The 15,144-nt window shown below is 38.7% G+C and overlaps 1 protein-coding gene across 2 annotated transcripts in view; it reads left to right on the top strand.

Moving 5' to 3' along the window:
* LOC137265813 (tyrosine-protein kinase receptor torso-like) overlaps nucleotides 1–12,875 on the top strand; it is a 504,354-nt gene extending 491,479 nt beyond the window's left edge. Inside the window, exons 21-23 of one of the 2 annotated variants that reach the window (XM_067801275.1) lie at nucleotides 3,919–4,056; nucleotides 8,143–8,298; nucleotides 11,925–12,875. In XM_067801275.1, the coding sequence (XP_067657376.1) occupies nucleotides 3,919–4,056; nucleotides 8,143–8,298; nucleotides 11,925–11,961 (331 nt within the window). In that variant the 3' untranslated portion in view covers nucleotides 11,962–12,875. Of the gene's footprint in view, nucleotides 1–3,399; nucleotides 4,057–8,142; nucleotides 8,299–11,924 lie in introns of those variants that run through there. The other variant, XM_067801276.1, reaches the window with a different exon arrangement.
* The last annotated feature ends 2,269 nt before the right edge of the window (nucleotides 12,876–15,144 follow it).

The raw sequence follows: 15,144 nt of genomic DNA, 5'->3' as shown, positions 1-15,144 counted from the left end.
TGGTGCAACACCGCTTGAAAAAAACGCATATCTAAAACCCCATTTATACGGTGAGATTTACTCATGTGTGTATAATTTGCACATGTGTAAATTTACTTACATGAGTAAATCTGGTCGTATAAACGCATTTACACATGTGCAAATTTTACGACCCTAAGTAAATATACACCTAATTCTGGGTAGGTGTAAGTATGTAACTGCCAGTGAGTAAATGTAACTAGTTTGCAACCCTAAGCAAATTTGATCGTATGGGTGCACTGCAAATTTTCATACAATTAGTATTTTACCAGATGCATTTCATCAATGCTAATTTTAGACATTTCCCATTAAAAGTATTGCAGTTTAGCTGGCCAAATTGGTATCAGTCAACGTGTGAATAATGGCAAGCGAGCAAGAGGGACAGGGCTGTAGGAACCATTGTTTGGCATGGAGTGATGACAAAACAAGAGTGTTGATATCAATATAGGATGAAAACTCCATTGAAGAGCTTTTGGAAAACCCTAGAACGAACAATGGGTCTGTTTACAAAACACTGGCAACTGAAATGTCTGCAAAAGGCTTTGAAAGAACATCTGAGCAATGCAAAGTGAGAATTCACTCGTTGAAGAGAAGTTACAGAGAATGCAAAGCTAGTATGAAGAAAAATGGTAAAGGAAGAAAAACATGTAAATATTTGGATGAAGTTGATGCAGTATTGGGTAGAAGACCTGCATCCTCCCCACTTAAGGTAATAGACACGTTGAAGAGAAAAATAGAAGACCAAGAAGACAGTGATAGTGAAAGAGATGAACATGAGAGAAGCATAATGAAGGCTACAGTTGAGGATGATTTGGGTGATGGTGATAGCAATGAGAAAGAAAAAAAATGATGCAAAAAGTGAAATGAAAGTAAAAGAAACAGCAGCTGAGGAAGGATTTAAAGTAAAGAGTGGCAAGAAGAGAGTCCGGAAGACGAAGTTAGAGCAAACACTCACTGCAGTGATTGAAAGATTCCATGCTGGAAATGAGAAAGCCGAAGATAAATTACTGGATCTTGAGAGCCAGAAAGTTGCTTTGGAAAAGCAGAAACTGGATGTAGAGAAAGCAAAGACTGAATCAGATGAAAGACAGAAGCGTGAGGAGAGGGAACATCAATTCAACATGATGAAGATGATCATGGGAGCATTGCAGCCGACTGGGATGCAGCGATATGAGATGCCTTGTTGCGAAGGTCAAGGGCACCTTGGCGGAGGTGATGTGTACACAGTTAAAGGTCAATCATCTTCCACAAGTGGGCAACCAGGAGCTGGTTCATGGGTACCTCCAGAAACCAAGGAGGACGCCACTTATTTCAGTTTGTGAACTCAAACGATATAAAGGTACAATCATATATTTTCTTCGTTCCTAAATTAATAGAGGGTTTCAAACACTTCAGTTCAGTGATTTTCTGTGATATGTAACACTACACCCCAAGCAAACGCTTCAGTTCAGTGATTTTCTGTAATATGTAACACTACACCGCAAGCAAACACTTCAGTTCAGTGATTTACTGCTATATTAAAGCTTCAGTATTTATACATCATTTGTTATATTGGTTGATTTCACTTCTCTTTGTCAGGTTGAAGAATATGCACAGTGACGAGGGATGTTTTTAATGTCTATTATATTTCTTAAGGCTCTCCTATAAGAACACAGCTTTGACATGTCTCAAAATGTCTCAAACAAATGTGACATGATCACTGTATTACCAGTTATTGAATAAAAATGTTCAAAAATGCAGCTCTATGTTATTTGAAATGTTCAGCGTTCATGTGATAATTATGGAACGAACTATTAACCATGATTGATTCTCTGTGAATAGGAAAAGTTATTACCTTAAAAGACCTTATTTAGGATACCTAAAATAATATGTTTGCTGAATAGACATCATTATATCGAGGATTCCAAACATGGGTATGCAATCACTGGCAGTGACATACCTTTGAAGAAGTCATTCCAAAGAAAATATTGAAATCGTCACTGTGGACAAACGAGAAGTAGGTGTGATGTTCATCAGTTCCGGACAGTGGTTTGGTATGATGATATCTACTAAAATGTGAAAATCAACAGATCAGTGACAATGCTTCACTGTGACGATTTCAATATTTTCTTTGTAAACACATGCGTCACTGATGTGTTCAAACTGTGTTGTTCATGAACGCCTGTGCAAGGTCATCACGGAGGGCATTGGCACACTGGATCCTGTCTTCGCCAGCATCCTGTACATACACCTGGTCATCATCCTCGTCTTCTGTGTTTGCGTCCCACTCATCTCTGTAAGCCTCATTGGCGCTCTCACAGATGTTATGTAACACTACACAGCAAGCAATCACAGTGCATGCAAACTCGACATCAACATCCATTCTCTTCTGTAGGCATCGCCAACATCCCTTCAGATGACCAAATGAATTTTCAGTTGTCATCTTCGCTCTACTGAGATGATAGTTAAAGGTACTCTGAGCTTATGTGAGGTTGCCTCTGTGAGTGAAGGGCTTTAAATAGGGAACTTGACATACCCGGTACTCATGACTTAGCACCTTCATAATGGCTTCACACACTTGATGTACTATAACACATACAGTTGCCATCCCAACACCGAAAAGATTGGCGACTGTTCTATACTCCGCCGATGATGCCATCCAGTAAATGGCTAAAGCAACTTTTTTCTGTACATCTAATAGCTCCTCAGCAGTGTCTGCAGAAGGCGATAGTTCATCGTTGAGGCAATTACAGATAAATTTCAATGTCTCTTTTCCCATTCGGAAGTTTTCCAGCCAATCCAGGTCAGTAAAATGCCCCAAACAGTTTTTTCATACCATTTGCTGGTTCTTTGCTTTCTGCGGGCATACCTAGTATTGGAACAACCTATAATAAGGCCAATACTGAGGTAAAATGGAAATCGTCTCTATCTCCGAGACATGGCATGTCTTACTTGCTCCATGGCCGAGGCAGATATTAAGAATTTTTAAGCCTTCAACCCCCTACCAACTATTTGCTTAGGGTACTTACAACTCGTATGAACGCATGGCAAATATACTTTTGCACTTTTGTAAACTTACATATGCAAATGTGCACATGTGTAAATCTCGCCGTATGAATGGGGTATAAGTTTCACTCCTGCAAAATCGGTTTTAAACAGCTGCTGATTAGGAATGGAGGACAAATGGGACTTGACAACGTCATGTCAGCACCCAAACAGTGTGAAGATGCTTTGCTGCCTTCAACATCTGATATTACCCATATGGTAGTCCAACCTTATTACATCGCCACAGGTATGCCAGACAGCGATAGGCAGCAAATGGGGCTAATCTTGGCAACAGGCCATGATGAGATATCATTTAGTTCTTTTCATATGAATCCAGCTTTGACATTTCCTTTGCAGATGGACGCTGATGGATTTAACAATGTAAAGGAGAAAGATTTGTGCCAAACTGTGTCCTTGAACATGATTGTTTTGGAGGGGCTGGTGTCATGATCTGACCACAGACCAGAAGCAGACCACCTCACAGCTGTTCCTGAGAAATTTATGTATTTCAATGCCCCTGAGTCTGCGAGCATGCCTTGCATCGCATGGTGGACACACATAATATTGACTGCGAGTCATCCCTCCTTTAGTAGATGTCATTTTTGCATCACTGATGTTAGTTTTGATTGGACATTTCCAAATGAAATTATCCACAAGTGTTCACTTAAAATATATCTGCTATTTATATTTATATATGTTGATATGTGTGTGAGTAAAGAAGTATGAATCCCAATTTGTTTTTTTAATCGCTTTCAGTATATGTAGTTCCGTCTGCAACTTGTGATGTCTTAGTTTCTCCTATGACCTTCCTAATCTAATTACCCTGATATTATGGAAATAATTATTTGAGTTCAGTTTTATCTTTTGTATTGGCAGATGGTCCTTTGGTATACTCTTGTGGGAAATAGTGACACTTGGTGGTTGTCCATATCCTGGCATCCCAAACAAGGATCTCTTTCGGCTGCTAAAAGATGGTTATCGAATGGAAAAACCAGAAAACTGTAGTCATGAAGTGTAAGTACATCATGTATCTGGCTACATTTGCTCATAAATGGCAAGCACATATTTCTCACTTTGCATTGTATCCAACTATTCATGCTTCTTGAATTCATTGTTGAAAATATTAGGAGTTACATATACTACAAACATAAAGTATGGCAAAATTTGATAAGCATACTATTCATAATCCTAATAGCAGACTGTGGCAAATAAACATCATTAGAAACTATTTTTTATCCAATAAAATTGCTTCTTACAAATCAGAAAATACTCTTGGCAAGGTTGATGTTCAGAGCTTTTGAATGATATCCACCATCAAACGAATCGCCTCAGATGTTATTCATACGGAACATTTGCTCTAGTTTTATCCTGTTACTAATCAGAAAGCCACAAATATTGGGGAAAAGACGACCATAGATATTATTCTAGAAATCTTTTAATAATTATTTTCCGATTACATAAAAATGAAAATATGAAAGAGCAAAGGGATATTTAGTGAGATCGTATCATGGCTCTCAGCAGGGGGATATAATGACATCTTAAAAAATGAATGCCCTTACTCCAGTAATCACCCATTACTTAAAAAAGCTTGTGCAAACAACAAAACAATAGCAATCAGACCCACTAGTAGCAGTACTTGTGTATCATTACACAATGTGTATCGCTTGTGTGGCATTACAAAACAACAGGAAGCAATCACCGTATGTGAAGTGACAGGAAACGGCTGATCAGATTGGCACATCATTTTGGAAATGGAGACCAGACAGGATTATGGTTTAAACATATTTATTCGTAAAAAACGAGTGAATTGGCAAACATGTCTATGTTAATGCCTCTCCAATGCGCTTTACAAAGGTAAATAAACCAAAGTTGTAATACAAGATTGGTTAATGTTTCAAAAGCAACCAATACATTTCTTAAAGCTAATAATTTTCAACCATATTTACTGTCAAATCTACAAAAAGCAGTGATGAAGAGGTAGACAGATTTTATGATGGCTAGATTATCAAGATCAGATAATTCACTATTTCCATATAAGATTGTCTTTAAACTGTGTCCATGTTTGTAATATTCTGCATCATTTCTTAGTACAGTGTAATCAGGACAGACAAGGAGATATTGTTGGGTATCTTCATGATGAGCGCCACAAGAACAAGAAGGATCGTTTGAAAGATGTCTCTCTTTATGATAGTTCAAATCACTACAGTCGAGACTAAGTCTGCAGTGAATAATTTGATAAAATCGACTTCCATATTTCAGATCAAATCCAATTGTATATCCAGGCTGACTGGTTACTTTTTTAATAAATGTCTTTTGGGATTGTATCAATTTAATGTCATTTGGTAAAGCATTCTTAAGATCTACTGTACTTGGTAGAAAGGATCTTGAATAAAGAATTACTTTTACGCGAATGTTTTTGTAAGTATGGTGAATCTCTTAAGCTGCATGAATTACTGTCCGAAACGCTGTATGGGACAAGAGTACATAAGTAGTCTGGTGCTTGTCGTTTATCATTCTATGGAAGAGGGTTAATTTTTGTATACGTCTTTTCTCAACAAGAGGAATAAACTTAGTTTCTGCATATAGGTTGTTATGACTTGTTCCTCTTGTTGCCCCACAAATTGTCCTTAAAGGGGCACTGATGCGGAGCGAATAATGTTTCTTGCCAACAGTCGAAACAAAACTGCAAATTGGTCAGCGCCCGCTCCCTCGACCGTGACAGACAAAGGGACTGGGCTCCGGTCCACATTAGCAGAATTTCTTCACCTAAATAGTCAGGAGACCGGATGCCACTATTTAAAAATATCCATGGTATTCCTTGTCTGATTGTAACAAAATATCCCAGCAGTGTAGTTTTTTTTCGGATGCTAGGATGGTTTAGTGACTGATCCAATTTGATCCTACTTCTGTGTTTTTAACCTTGATATTTAATCATGTTATGTGAAAATATGATGTCTACAGGCACGTAGCAAGCCATTTGTTTTAGTCCGAAAGATTGCAAAGTTTTGTATTTAGAAAGTTTTGAGTGTTGGTTCAACTGTGATAGCAAATATCACACGTAAATTTTGGTAGCTATGGTAGCTACCCGGGTTTATTATTTATGATGATAATAAAACACACAGTTGATTTATTTGAATTCGTAAACTAAAAACGATGACTTTGCCTTTGGTAGAGAAATCTGAAAATCTTCTTACAAAAAAACCCCCCTTATTACATCTATTTACCCAAGTACACAGCAAATGCCTGTGTGTATACCTTATGTAACAAAGTCCCGTTGGTATCCTCAAAACAGTTTCAGCCCATAAGTGTTTTCAGGCTGCATGTGACACAGAGATTACATCTTCCTTGCTGAAACTCACGTTTGATGGTGTAAACCTACATGCATTACTTGTCATCATTCTCTGGATGGTCAGTTAATGAATTTATAACAGGTATAATTAGTGGTAACACCGCTCAGGTTACTCAACAAAGGTTCCCATTTGGCATTTCTCCTGTCTGGAGTAAATACTCAACATTATAAATAAAGGTCGGTAATGGCAAATGTATTGTATGTAATATGTGCATGTAAGTGATGCAAGAGGGTTTATCAGCTGAGATACAAAAACAGACACCGATCAAAGGATTAACCGTTAACACACTGATTGGTTAATTACTGTTATCTTCTACAGCTGATTTGTCAAAAGGCAGTGTGTATATATGTACCAATCTATACTGACTACACCCTGTCGTAAAGTGCAAGTGTAAAAACAACATCCTCCCTTCAAAGAATTAACCACCCTTGCGTTGATTGATTTATTGCTCATTATTGGTTAACAAAATTACATAGAATGGCGGATATCATACAATTAGTTGCCTTGTGTGCTATCTTGGGTGACCTGTGAGAGGTTTATCAGGTTTTCACCAATGTGAAACGATGTGTTATTTTTTCGCAAATTAGACTGTTGTAAGACACATGACACAGAGCAGGATTATTTACCAGCTGCAGATGAATGGAATATCTTTCTTTTATGTGGATATTGATGGATACAATCCCGAACAAGGTAGTAGCCAGACATTGTTGTTATACAATTATAATACCCAAATTTTCACACAAATTCAAACAACTGTTAAAAACATGAATAATGGTATGATTACACGATGCCATTTAGAAAGTGGTCAAATGCAACATATGTCATATTTAGGATTTCACTTTCTTAGTAAAGTACAAATTCTAGTACTTTTTTCGGTTGAGTCCCATCCGGGATTCGAACCCGCACCCTCAGAGTCAGGCACCTAATCGCCAGCACACAAAGTCAGCCGCCTAGCCCGCTCAGCCACCGCGACTTCCACAGAATGAAAGTCGGACAACTGGTAGTAAATATGACATATGTTGCATGAATAATGGTACCCCTTTAGATAATCCTATTCTCCGAATTGAAATACATGAATTACCTAATTCTTCTCAATTTGTTGATTGGGTGAAATTGTACTACAAAAGTAAAAGAGTAATAATGTAGGGAATAATATCTTGTTATCATCCATTCATGGAAAATGGTAAAGAAACTGGTCAGAATATTATTCATAGACTTTTTGTTAGAGGATCAAAATCTTCAGGGTTGTTGATGTTAGTTCTTTATGTCATGGTAGTATTGGCACTTCACTTGGTGTTAAATTGCAAACTGCGATTGCAGAAATTGGTGAAGATAAATATAAAGATACTTTAGATGAATTAATAAATGATGAAAAAGAAGAGGATCACTAAAGTCAGTGTTTTAAATTGATATAATTACAACTTGATTCCCTGTCTTATATAAACTAGTCCCATACCAAACAATCTTCATCTCACTAGGAAGACTGATGGGTACTTTATATCAAGGGAGATGAAAAGTAGTCATGTTTATAAATTAATGCAAGTGAGGGAAGGATAGTGTTTTATTTCATGGGTTATATGGGTTGGTCCCGTACCCCCATTGTTTACACTACTAGAATTGTTCGTTAGGTGATGCAAGAATCATGGTTGTGGTGTTACTGAGCAGTGTTGCCTTGCTGCATTTGATGCCTTTTGTCTATATAATATTGTTATCATACAGTATAGGTAGTAATAGTGATGCATTCTTTCAGCTATCAGATGATGCTGTCATGCTGGCACCCCAGGGCAGAAGACAGACCATGTTTCGCAGAACTTAGGTACAAAATCGAGACACTTCTGGAGGCCACCTGCTCCTACATTGACCTAACAGTCAACGTGAGTCCGGACTACTACATACAAGACACCAGGTAATTCAGCTGAAATGAATAGTTTAAACATAAAAATGATTTATTCTGCATCCAAATGCATCTCTTAGTACAAATAACGAGGGTAGTAGAATGTGCATTTTGGGGGCAATTATCCAACTGAAACATGATCGCTGCCTTGCTGTTTTGCTATAACGCAGACTTGTGCTTCATTGCTCTCCTCGTTAATTCACAGAACGTAGTAATTCCCTGTAGATGCTACAAGTATGGTGCGCAGTCATTGCATTCTGTTGAATATGTAGTCAAAGCTTAACAGACAAAAGTGAGAGGACAGTGAAACTGTATAGTAGCCAGCTTGGTCATCTTCTGAGATCTGAACTACTAGTGTACCTCAAGCCAACTCCCTGTATGATGTAACCAGTGTATTATGCCTTGGCGATACAGCTACTGAGAGATGTGTTTCTTCAAGTGGGTTATAGCCACAACCCACAGGACACCCGGGTGATGCAGTGTAGCAGCACAGTCAAGTTTGAAAGCTAAGTGGCAGTGACAGCCATATAGAGTTTTATTGGACATGAATGGTCTGTTCGTTGAGAGTAAGTCCTGCTCTTCCACATGAAAGGTAGACAGCAAATCAACTGGTGACTTTTCCTAACACAGCTTAATGTTAAGTGAAATACAGCAAGTATGACGGATCCACAAAGTCTGTACGATATCCTGGATAAACATATCTTCAGAGTATGCCGGCGAGGGTGTGTTGGTACAAAACATTCTAGTAAAAATGACTGAGAGCTCAGATGCAATACTTGAGGTCATAAATCTCCCCAGATCGCTGATCAGGGCACTGTTTGGATGGTAGCATCTCCCTCCATGTAGCAGATATCACCATAACCATGAAATCAAAAACCACACTAGAATGCAGCTATTTGTCCCAAGTGTGATCCCTCGAAAAAGATAGAACTGATTGTGATAGTGGTCTGTGGCTCGAGTAATCTACTGCTGAAGGAATACTTTGAATCTAAAGGGATCACTGAACTGGTCTGTACTACCAAGCTGGATAAAGGTCCCAGGGTACAATAGGCCTTCAGCAACCCATGCTTGTTGTAAGAGGAGACTAACAGGATTGGGTGGTCAGGCTTGCTGACTTGGTTGACACATGTAAACCATTCCCAATTGCACAGATCGATGCTCATCTTTTTGGTCACTGGATTGTCTAGACTCGATTATTTACAGACCACCGCCATATACCTGGAATATTGCTGAGTGCGACATAAAACTAAACTCAACTCATCTCGCCAAACTGGATAGGATGTCAATCCAAACTTGAATCATGGAAATGGAAATGGAAAAAATTGCTGAACAGTTTGCTGAAAATAGGTTGCCAAAAGTGGAGATTCACTGAATGTGTAAGGTTCACCAAATATGGGAGGTTTGTTGAAGGTAAAGCCAATGGGACATTTGGAGATATTTGGCAAAGGCAAGGCACACATTGCTTCCCCACAAGACTGTCACAGGTTGTGTAAGTGCCTTTTTATCCCTCTCTCAACAACTTCTCTTCCACACCTTGCAAGCCTTCTGGATGTGGTCTCCCACGTTGCACATTAACTGTCCTCAGCCCAATAATGCAGATAGATAGTGACATCCTCCTTCTTACCTTCTTAACAGTAAATGAAGATGTATTGAACTTCATTTTCATCTTCATTCTACTTCCTTGGGCATAGATCATGCTCACCTACTATGAGTCATCATAGACTGACCGGTGAGTGTTGTACTACGATGCAGAAGGGATTGACCACTAACTCTCACAAGTGCTCAAGTGTTTGTGAAGAGTGAATACTGAATTCCAGTGGATTGCGCCTGACTACCTTAAGGAAAGGAGCAAGAGTCATGTGATGTCATTTGGAAGTTAAAACTGTTGAGTTTACTGCGTCATGTTATTTTTCAACTGAGTGTGTGAAATGAGATTTGGTTTTCAAATCAGAGGTTGTCCAGATTAGAGTTGCAAGACTTTATTTCAGCAACAGTTTTTGGTTTAACTGGATAAGATGTGGCAACATGTTGTAGCTCCATCCTTTTGTCTTGCTGCAGAAAACCATATTTACTCGGGAGCGCCCTCTCTATGGAAGTTTTTGTGCTGACTTTTTGTGTTGATGATCACATCAAAAATAGGAGCTATGTAGTCAAACAGACACTTCTGCTTGCAACAGTCCTCCTTGTGCACTGTCATCATATCACGTGGCTGTCCTCTGCACACAGACACAGGGTAATCTGTGGTCCACCAAGCATAAGTTCTAAGCGTGAGATAAGTTAGGTTTTAAAAAAAATAAATTTTAACAATAAATTTCATATTTATATACAGAATCCTATCTCACGTATTTGATTCTGGACTGACTGACCCCCGCAACACAGATTATGTAACATGTTACAAGTAATGCTTCAGTTGTAGGAAACAACTTCCAGTAGGTGGTATAATACTCAGTACAAATTCATAAAGTTCTGCTCATAAGCACCTGCCTTGTCAGAATTAATCTCTGAAACTCACAACACTTTGTATTTATCCTCATCACCACTGGTATTTTCTTGTACTTCTGTCTAAAACTATCAGCAAACTGAACACTGCTTCAAGCTTTGACAACTGTATACACTGAAGTGCACTACATGTGGTTATGGCATCAACATGGAGGGCACAATGCAATTTGATTTCCTTCCCATTGACACTCCACTACTTGGCTTATATCAAGACATCCAGATCTTCTATGGTGTACTTTTTGAGATAATTGGCTTTCAGTTCAGTTCACTGAGCCTACCCTCCAAACACCCATATTGTCATCATGGACGATACCACAGAGATAGCGCTAAAAAACTCCCTGCACTGATCATGGAGACTAGCAGACTCCAGAGTATTCCATTTTGATGTTGTGTCAATGTGCTGATTCAGTTTTGTAGCTTATGCATTTCTGTTAACGATTCAGAAACATATTTTTGCACAATCTTCATGCTCATTGCCTGGATATTACTATGGTTTCTTGTTTCTTTACGTGCTTGGTTTCTTCTGTCCCTGTTTGTTTGCTTGATTGCTTCCTTGCTTACTTGGTTCCTTGCATTCTTGCTTGTTTGGTTCCTTCCTTCCTTGCTTGGCTGCTTCCTTCCATGTTTGGTTCCTCGCTTGATCAATTCTTTCCTTCCTTGCTTGCTTAGTTCCTTCCTTGCTTGGTTGCTTCATTGCTTACTTGCTTGAATCCTTATTTGCTTGCTTGGCTCCTTACTTGGTTCCTTCCATGCTTGTTTGTTTGTTTAGTTGCTTGATTCCTTCTTTGGTTGCTTGCATAGGTCCTTGCAACCTTGCTTGCTTGGTTCCTTCCATATTTGTTTTCTTCCTTCCTTCCTTTCTTGCTTGGTTTCTTCCTCCCGTCCATGCTTGCTTGGTTCCTTTCATCCTTGCTTGCTTGGTTCCATCCATCCTTGCTTGCTTGGTTCCTTGGATCCTTGCTTGCATGGATCCTTGCATCCTTGTTTGCTTAGTTCCTTGCTTGCTTGTTCCTTCCTTTCTTGCTTGATTGTTTCTGTGCATGCTTGGTTTTGTGCTTGCCTGTTTGCTTGCTTGGTTCCTATTGACAACACTAATGAATATGTTTAATTAATTTTAGCATATCATTTTATCCATACAGTGAGGAGCAGGAGCCTTGTCAATCACATCACATCTGACACATACTCCAACTTTACCAACAAGGAAAACAAGTTAGATTCCTACAACAGGTGATGATGAAAGTGGACCGGAATGTACTCATCACTCTGAAGATGATGTCAGATGTGGAGAACATGAGAATATGATCTTGAATCTCAAGTCATACTGATCAACAGGCAAAAGTAGTGTAGCTGTGGCATGAATGATAACACCTTCACTGGAAATACTTGGAAGGCGGATGTCCAAATCAATACTGACAGATATCCACTCACAGGTATTCAAGATCAGACAGACATGGAATGCAGGAAGGAGTTCGTTATTCAGTGCAGCATTAACGTTTTCATGCAGCCAAAAGCAAGTTGTTTCGAGATTCATAACTTGGATCAGATCCACAAAGAAAATATGTGAAGATGTAGCTTGTATCTTTTGAAAGCCTCAATACTTAAGCCTCCCAACACAGCAAAAATAACTTAGTTTCCCTTTTTTGTGGAAACCTAATGGATACAGGGTAATGTAGGTTTCCGCTTGGTTTCAGAACATGGAAACACGCAATGAGAGTTTCCATATAATTTACAAAACTGAAACTTAGTTTCCATCATGTTTCTACGACTGAAACTGTCTTTAGGAATTTTCAACTTGGTTTCAGTTCGTTGAAACGGTGTCTGGAAACGAAGTTATTTTTGCTGTGAAAACATCCATGTCAGATTTGAAAGAGTCAGGTATATGACTGTCCTTTAGGGACTTTTCCATGACACTATACTATTTATTGGAAATGCACTACTGCTACGTATAAATGGATAAATTTTCATTATGAATAAATATGTGATTAATGCTGTGAATGTTTGTGTGATCCAAACACTGTACCTTATATCACTGTATAAAGTCTTAAGTGAAAGAGTTGTAATATAGTGGGGGTACTGCCGCACGTGCAGCGTAGAGGCATTGTTTTGGAAATAAAGCTTCCTGAAGGAAAAGCGACATTGTGTTCATCCTTGAGCAACATCAAGATGGCTGCCGAACCTAGCTGGGAGACAAAAAAGCATAGAGTTTTGTTATTCAAATCCCATGCAGAACCATTTTATTCTATACTTTTTTTCTTTTTGGATATCTCGCTGTGCCAGCTTGGTTATGTTATGTTGATATCAACGAAACCGTTTAACTTTAGTCTTTTACCAGATCTTCGTTTTTGGTTAGGGAGGCTTGAATTTGCTATTGGCGTTGTCATACGAACTTTTTTTCTCGTTTTCACCGATATCTCGGTTTTCCGAGACGGAATTCTTCCTCAAAGGTTAACTCTCCATGAGCACCGACGATACGTGAAAGAGAGTGGTGAAACATGTAGTGTGAGAAGCCTGCAAGGTTAGATGGGTTAGGCGCATTGATTGAACTATTGATGACTCACTAGATTATTGGCACACGATTTATTTGTTTACAGGCCAAAACATTTTGCAGAGTTTTGCTATTATCTCAAAGTAATAAACTCTTCTAATAAACACTGAAATCCTACATGTAGACGATAGGTTAACTATTTTGTCACTTCAGTTCAAGTCAAATAATTGTTATTAGTGTCTGTATTAGGACAGTAGATTTGTAGTAAAGTTTCAAGTCGGTATGTTATAGCTCACTGGCTTCTATTCTCGATTCACCGCGAAGAGAGGCTAAGTTGTACCGATAAAAACTTTTTTGTTTTGACACATTCGTTTAATTTTTAGAAGGAAAACATACCTTTAGTTGAAAGGTATTTGCAAGCAATAGTGATAGTTTTGTGACTTAAAAAATTGTTAGGATGTAATTAGGCGTGTGAACAAATATGACATTTCGCCTATCTGTTCTGATCCGCCATTGAAATGCGACACACTATTGCTTGAGTGTTTCTAGTTATTTCTTCAAAAACATGTAATGTAGAAACGTAGCCTCAATTATTGGAGATACCCCTACATTCGCTACTGCCTGGTTCCTTAAAATACTACCCGAAATTGACCCAAACAGGTCTGGAGGTAGACTGCATTTTAGTCTATCGATGCATCGAGAGTTTTTCAAAATGTTGATTTATTTGAGTCTTTTAACTCTATAACGTACATTGGACCAAGATCTACAAAGCGCCTGCAATGTAGAAACTTCGCCTGAATTATTGGAGATACCCCTACATTCCCTGCAGCTTGGTTCCTTCATAAACTCAACGAAATTGCCATTAATCGGTTTGAGGGACAGTGCATTGTAGTCTATCGATGCATCGACAGTTTTTCAAAATGTGGATTTATTTGAGTGTGTTTACACTATAACGTACATGGAGCCATGGCCTACAAAGCACATGTAATGTAGAAACGTAGCCTCAATTATTGGAGATACCCCTACATTCGCTACTGCCTGGTTCCTTAAAATACTACCCGAAATTGACCCAAAGAGGTCTGGAGGTAGACTACATTTTAGTCTATCGAGGCATCGACAGTTTTTCAAAATGTTGATTTATTTGAGTCTGCTAACTCTATAACGTACATGGAGGGAAGGCCTACAAAGCGCCTGCAATGTAGAAACGTACCCTCAATTACTGGAGATACCCCTACATTTGCTGCAGCTTGGTTCCTTCAAATACTCAACGAAATTGCCTCAAATCGGTCTTAGGTACAGTACATTGTAGTGTATCGATACATCGATAGTTTTTCAAACTGTTGATTTATTTGAGTGTGTTAAATCTATAACGTACATGGAGCCAAAGCCTACAAAGCTCTTGTAACGAAGATACGGCGCGTCAATTATTGGAGATACCCCTACATTCGCTGCTGCCTGGTTCCTTAAAATACTCCCCGAAATTGCCCCAAACAGATCTGGAGGTACACTACATTTCAGTTTATCGATGCATCGACAGTTTGTCAAACTGTTGATTTATTTGAGTCTGCTAACTCTATAACGTACATGGAGCCAAGGCCTTACAAAGCGCCTGTAATGTAGAAACATCACCTCAATTATTGGTGATGCCCCTACATTCTCTGCAGCTTGGTTCCTTCAAATACTACCCGAAATTGCCCCAAATCGGTAGTGTACATTGTAGTGTATCGAAACATCGACAGTTTTTAAAATGTGGATTTATTTGAGTGTGTTTACACTATAACGTAAATGGAGCCAATGCCTACAAAACACCTGTAATGTAGAAACGTCGCCTCAATTATCGGAGATACCCCTAAATTCGCTACTGCCTGGTTCCT

This window comes from Haliotis asinina, chromosome 15 (assembly GCF_037392515.1).
Source record: "Haliotis asinina isolate JCU_RB_2024 chromosome 15, JCU_Hal_asi_v2, whole genome shotgun sequence".
NCBI classification, from domain to species: Eukaryota; Metazoa; Mollusca; class Gastropoda; order Lepetellida; family Haliotidae; genus Haliotis; species Haliotis asinina.
This window is presented reverse-complemented; position numbering and strand designations above follow the sequence as displayed.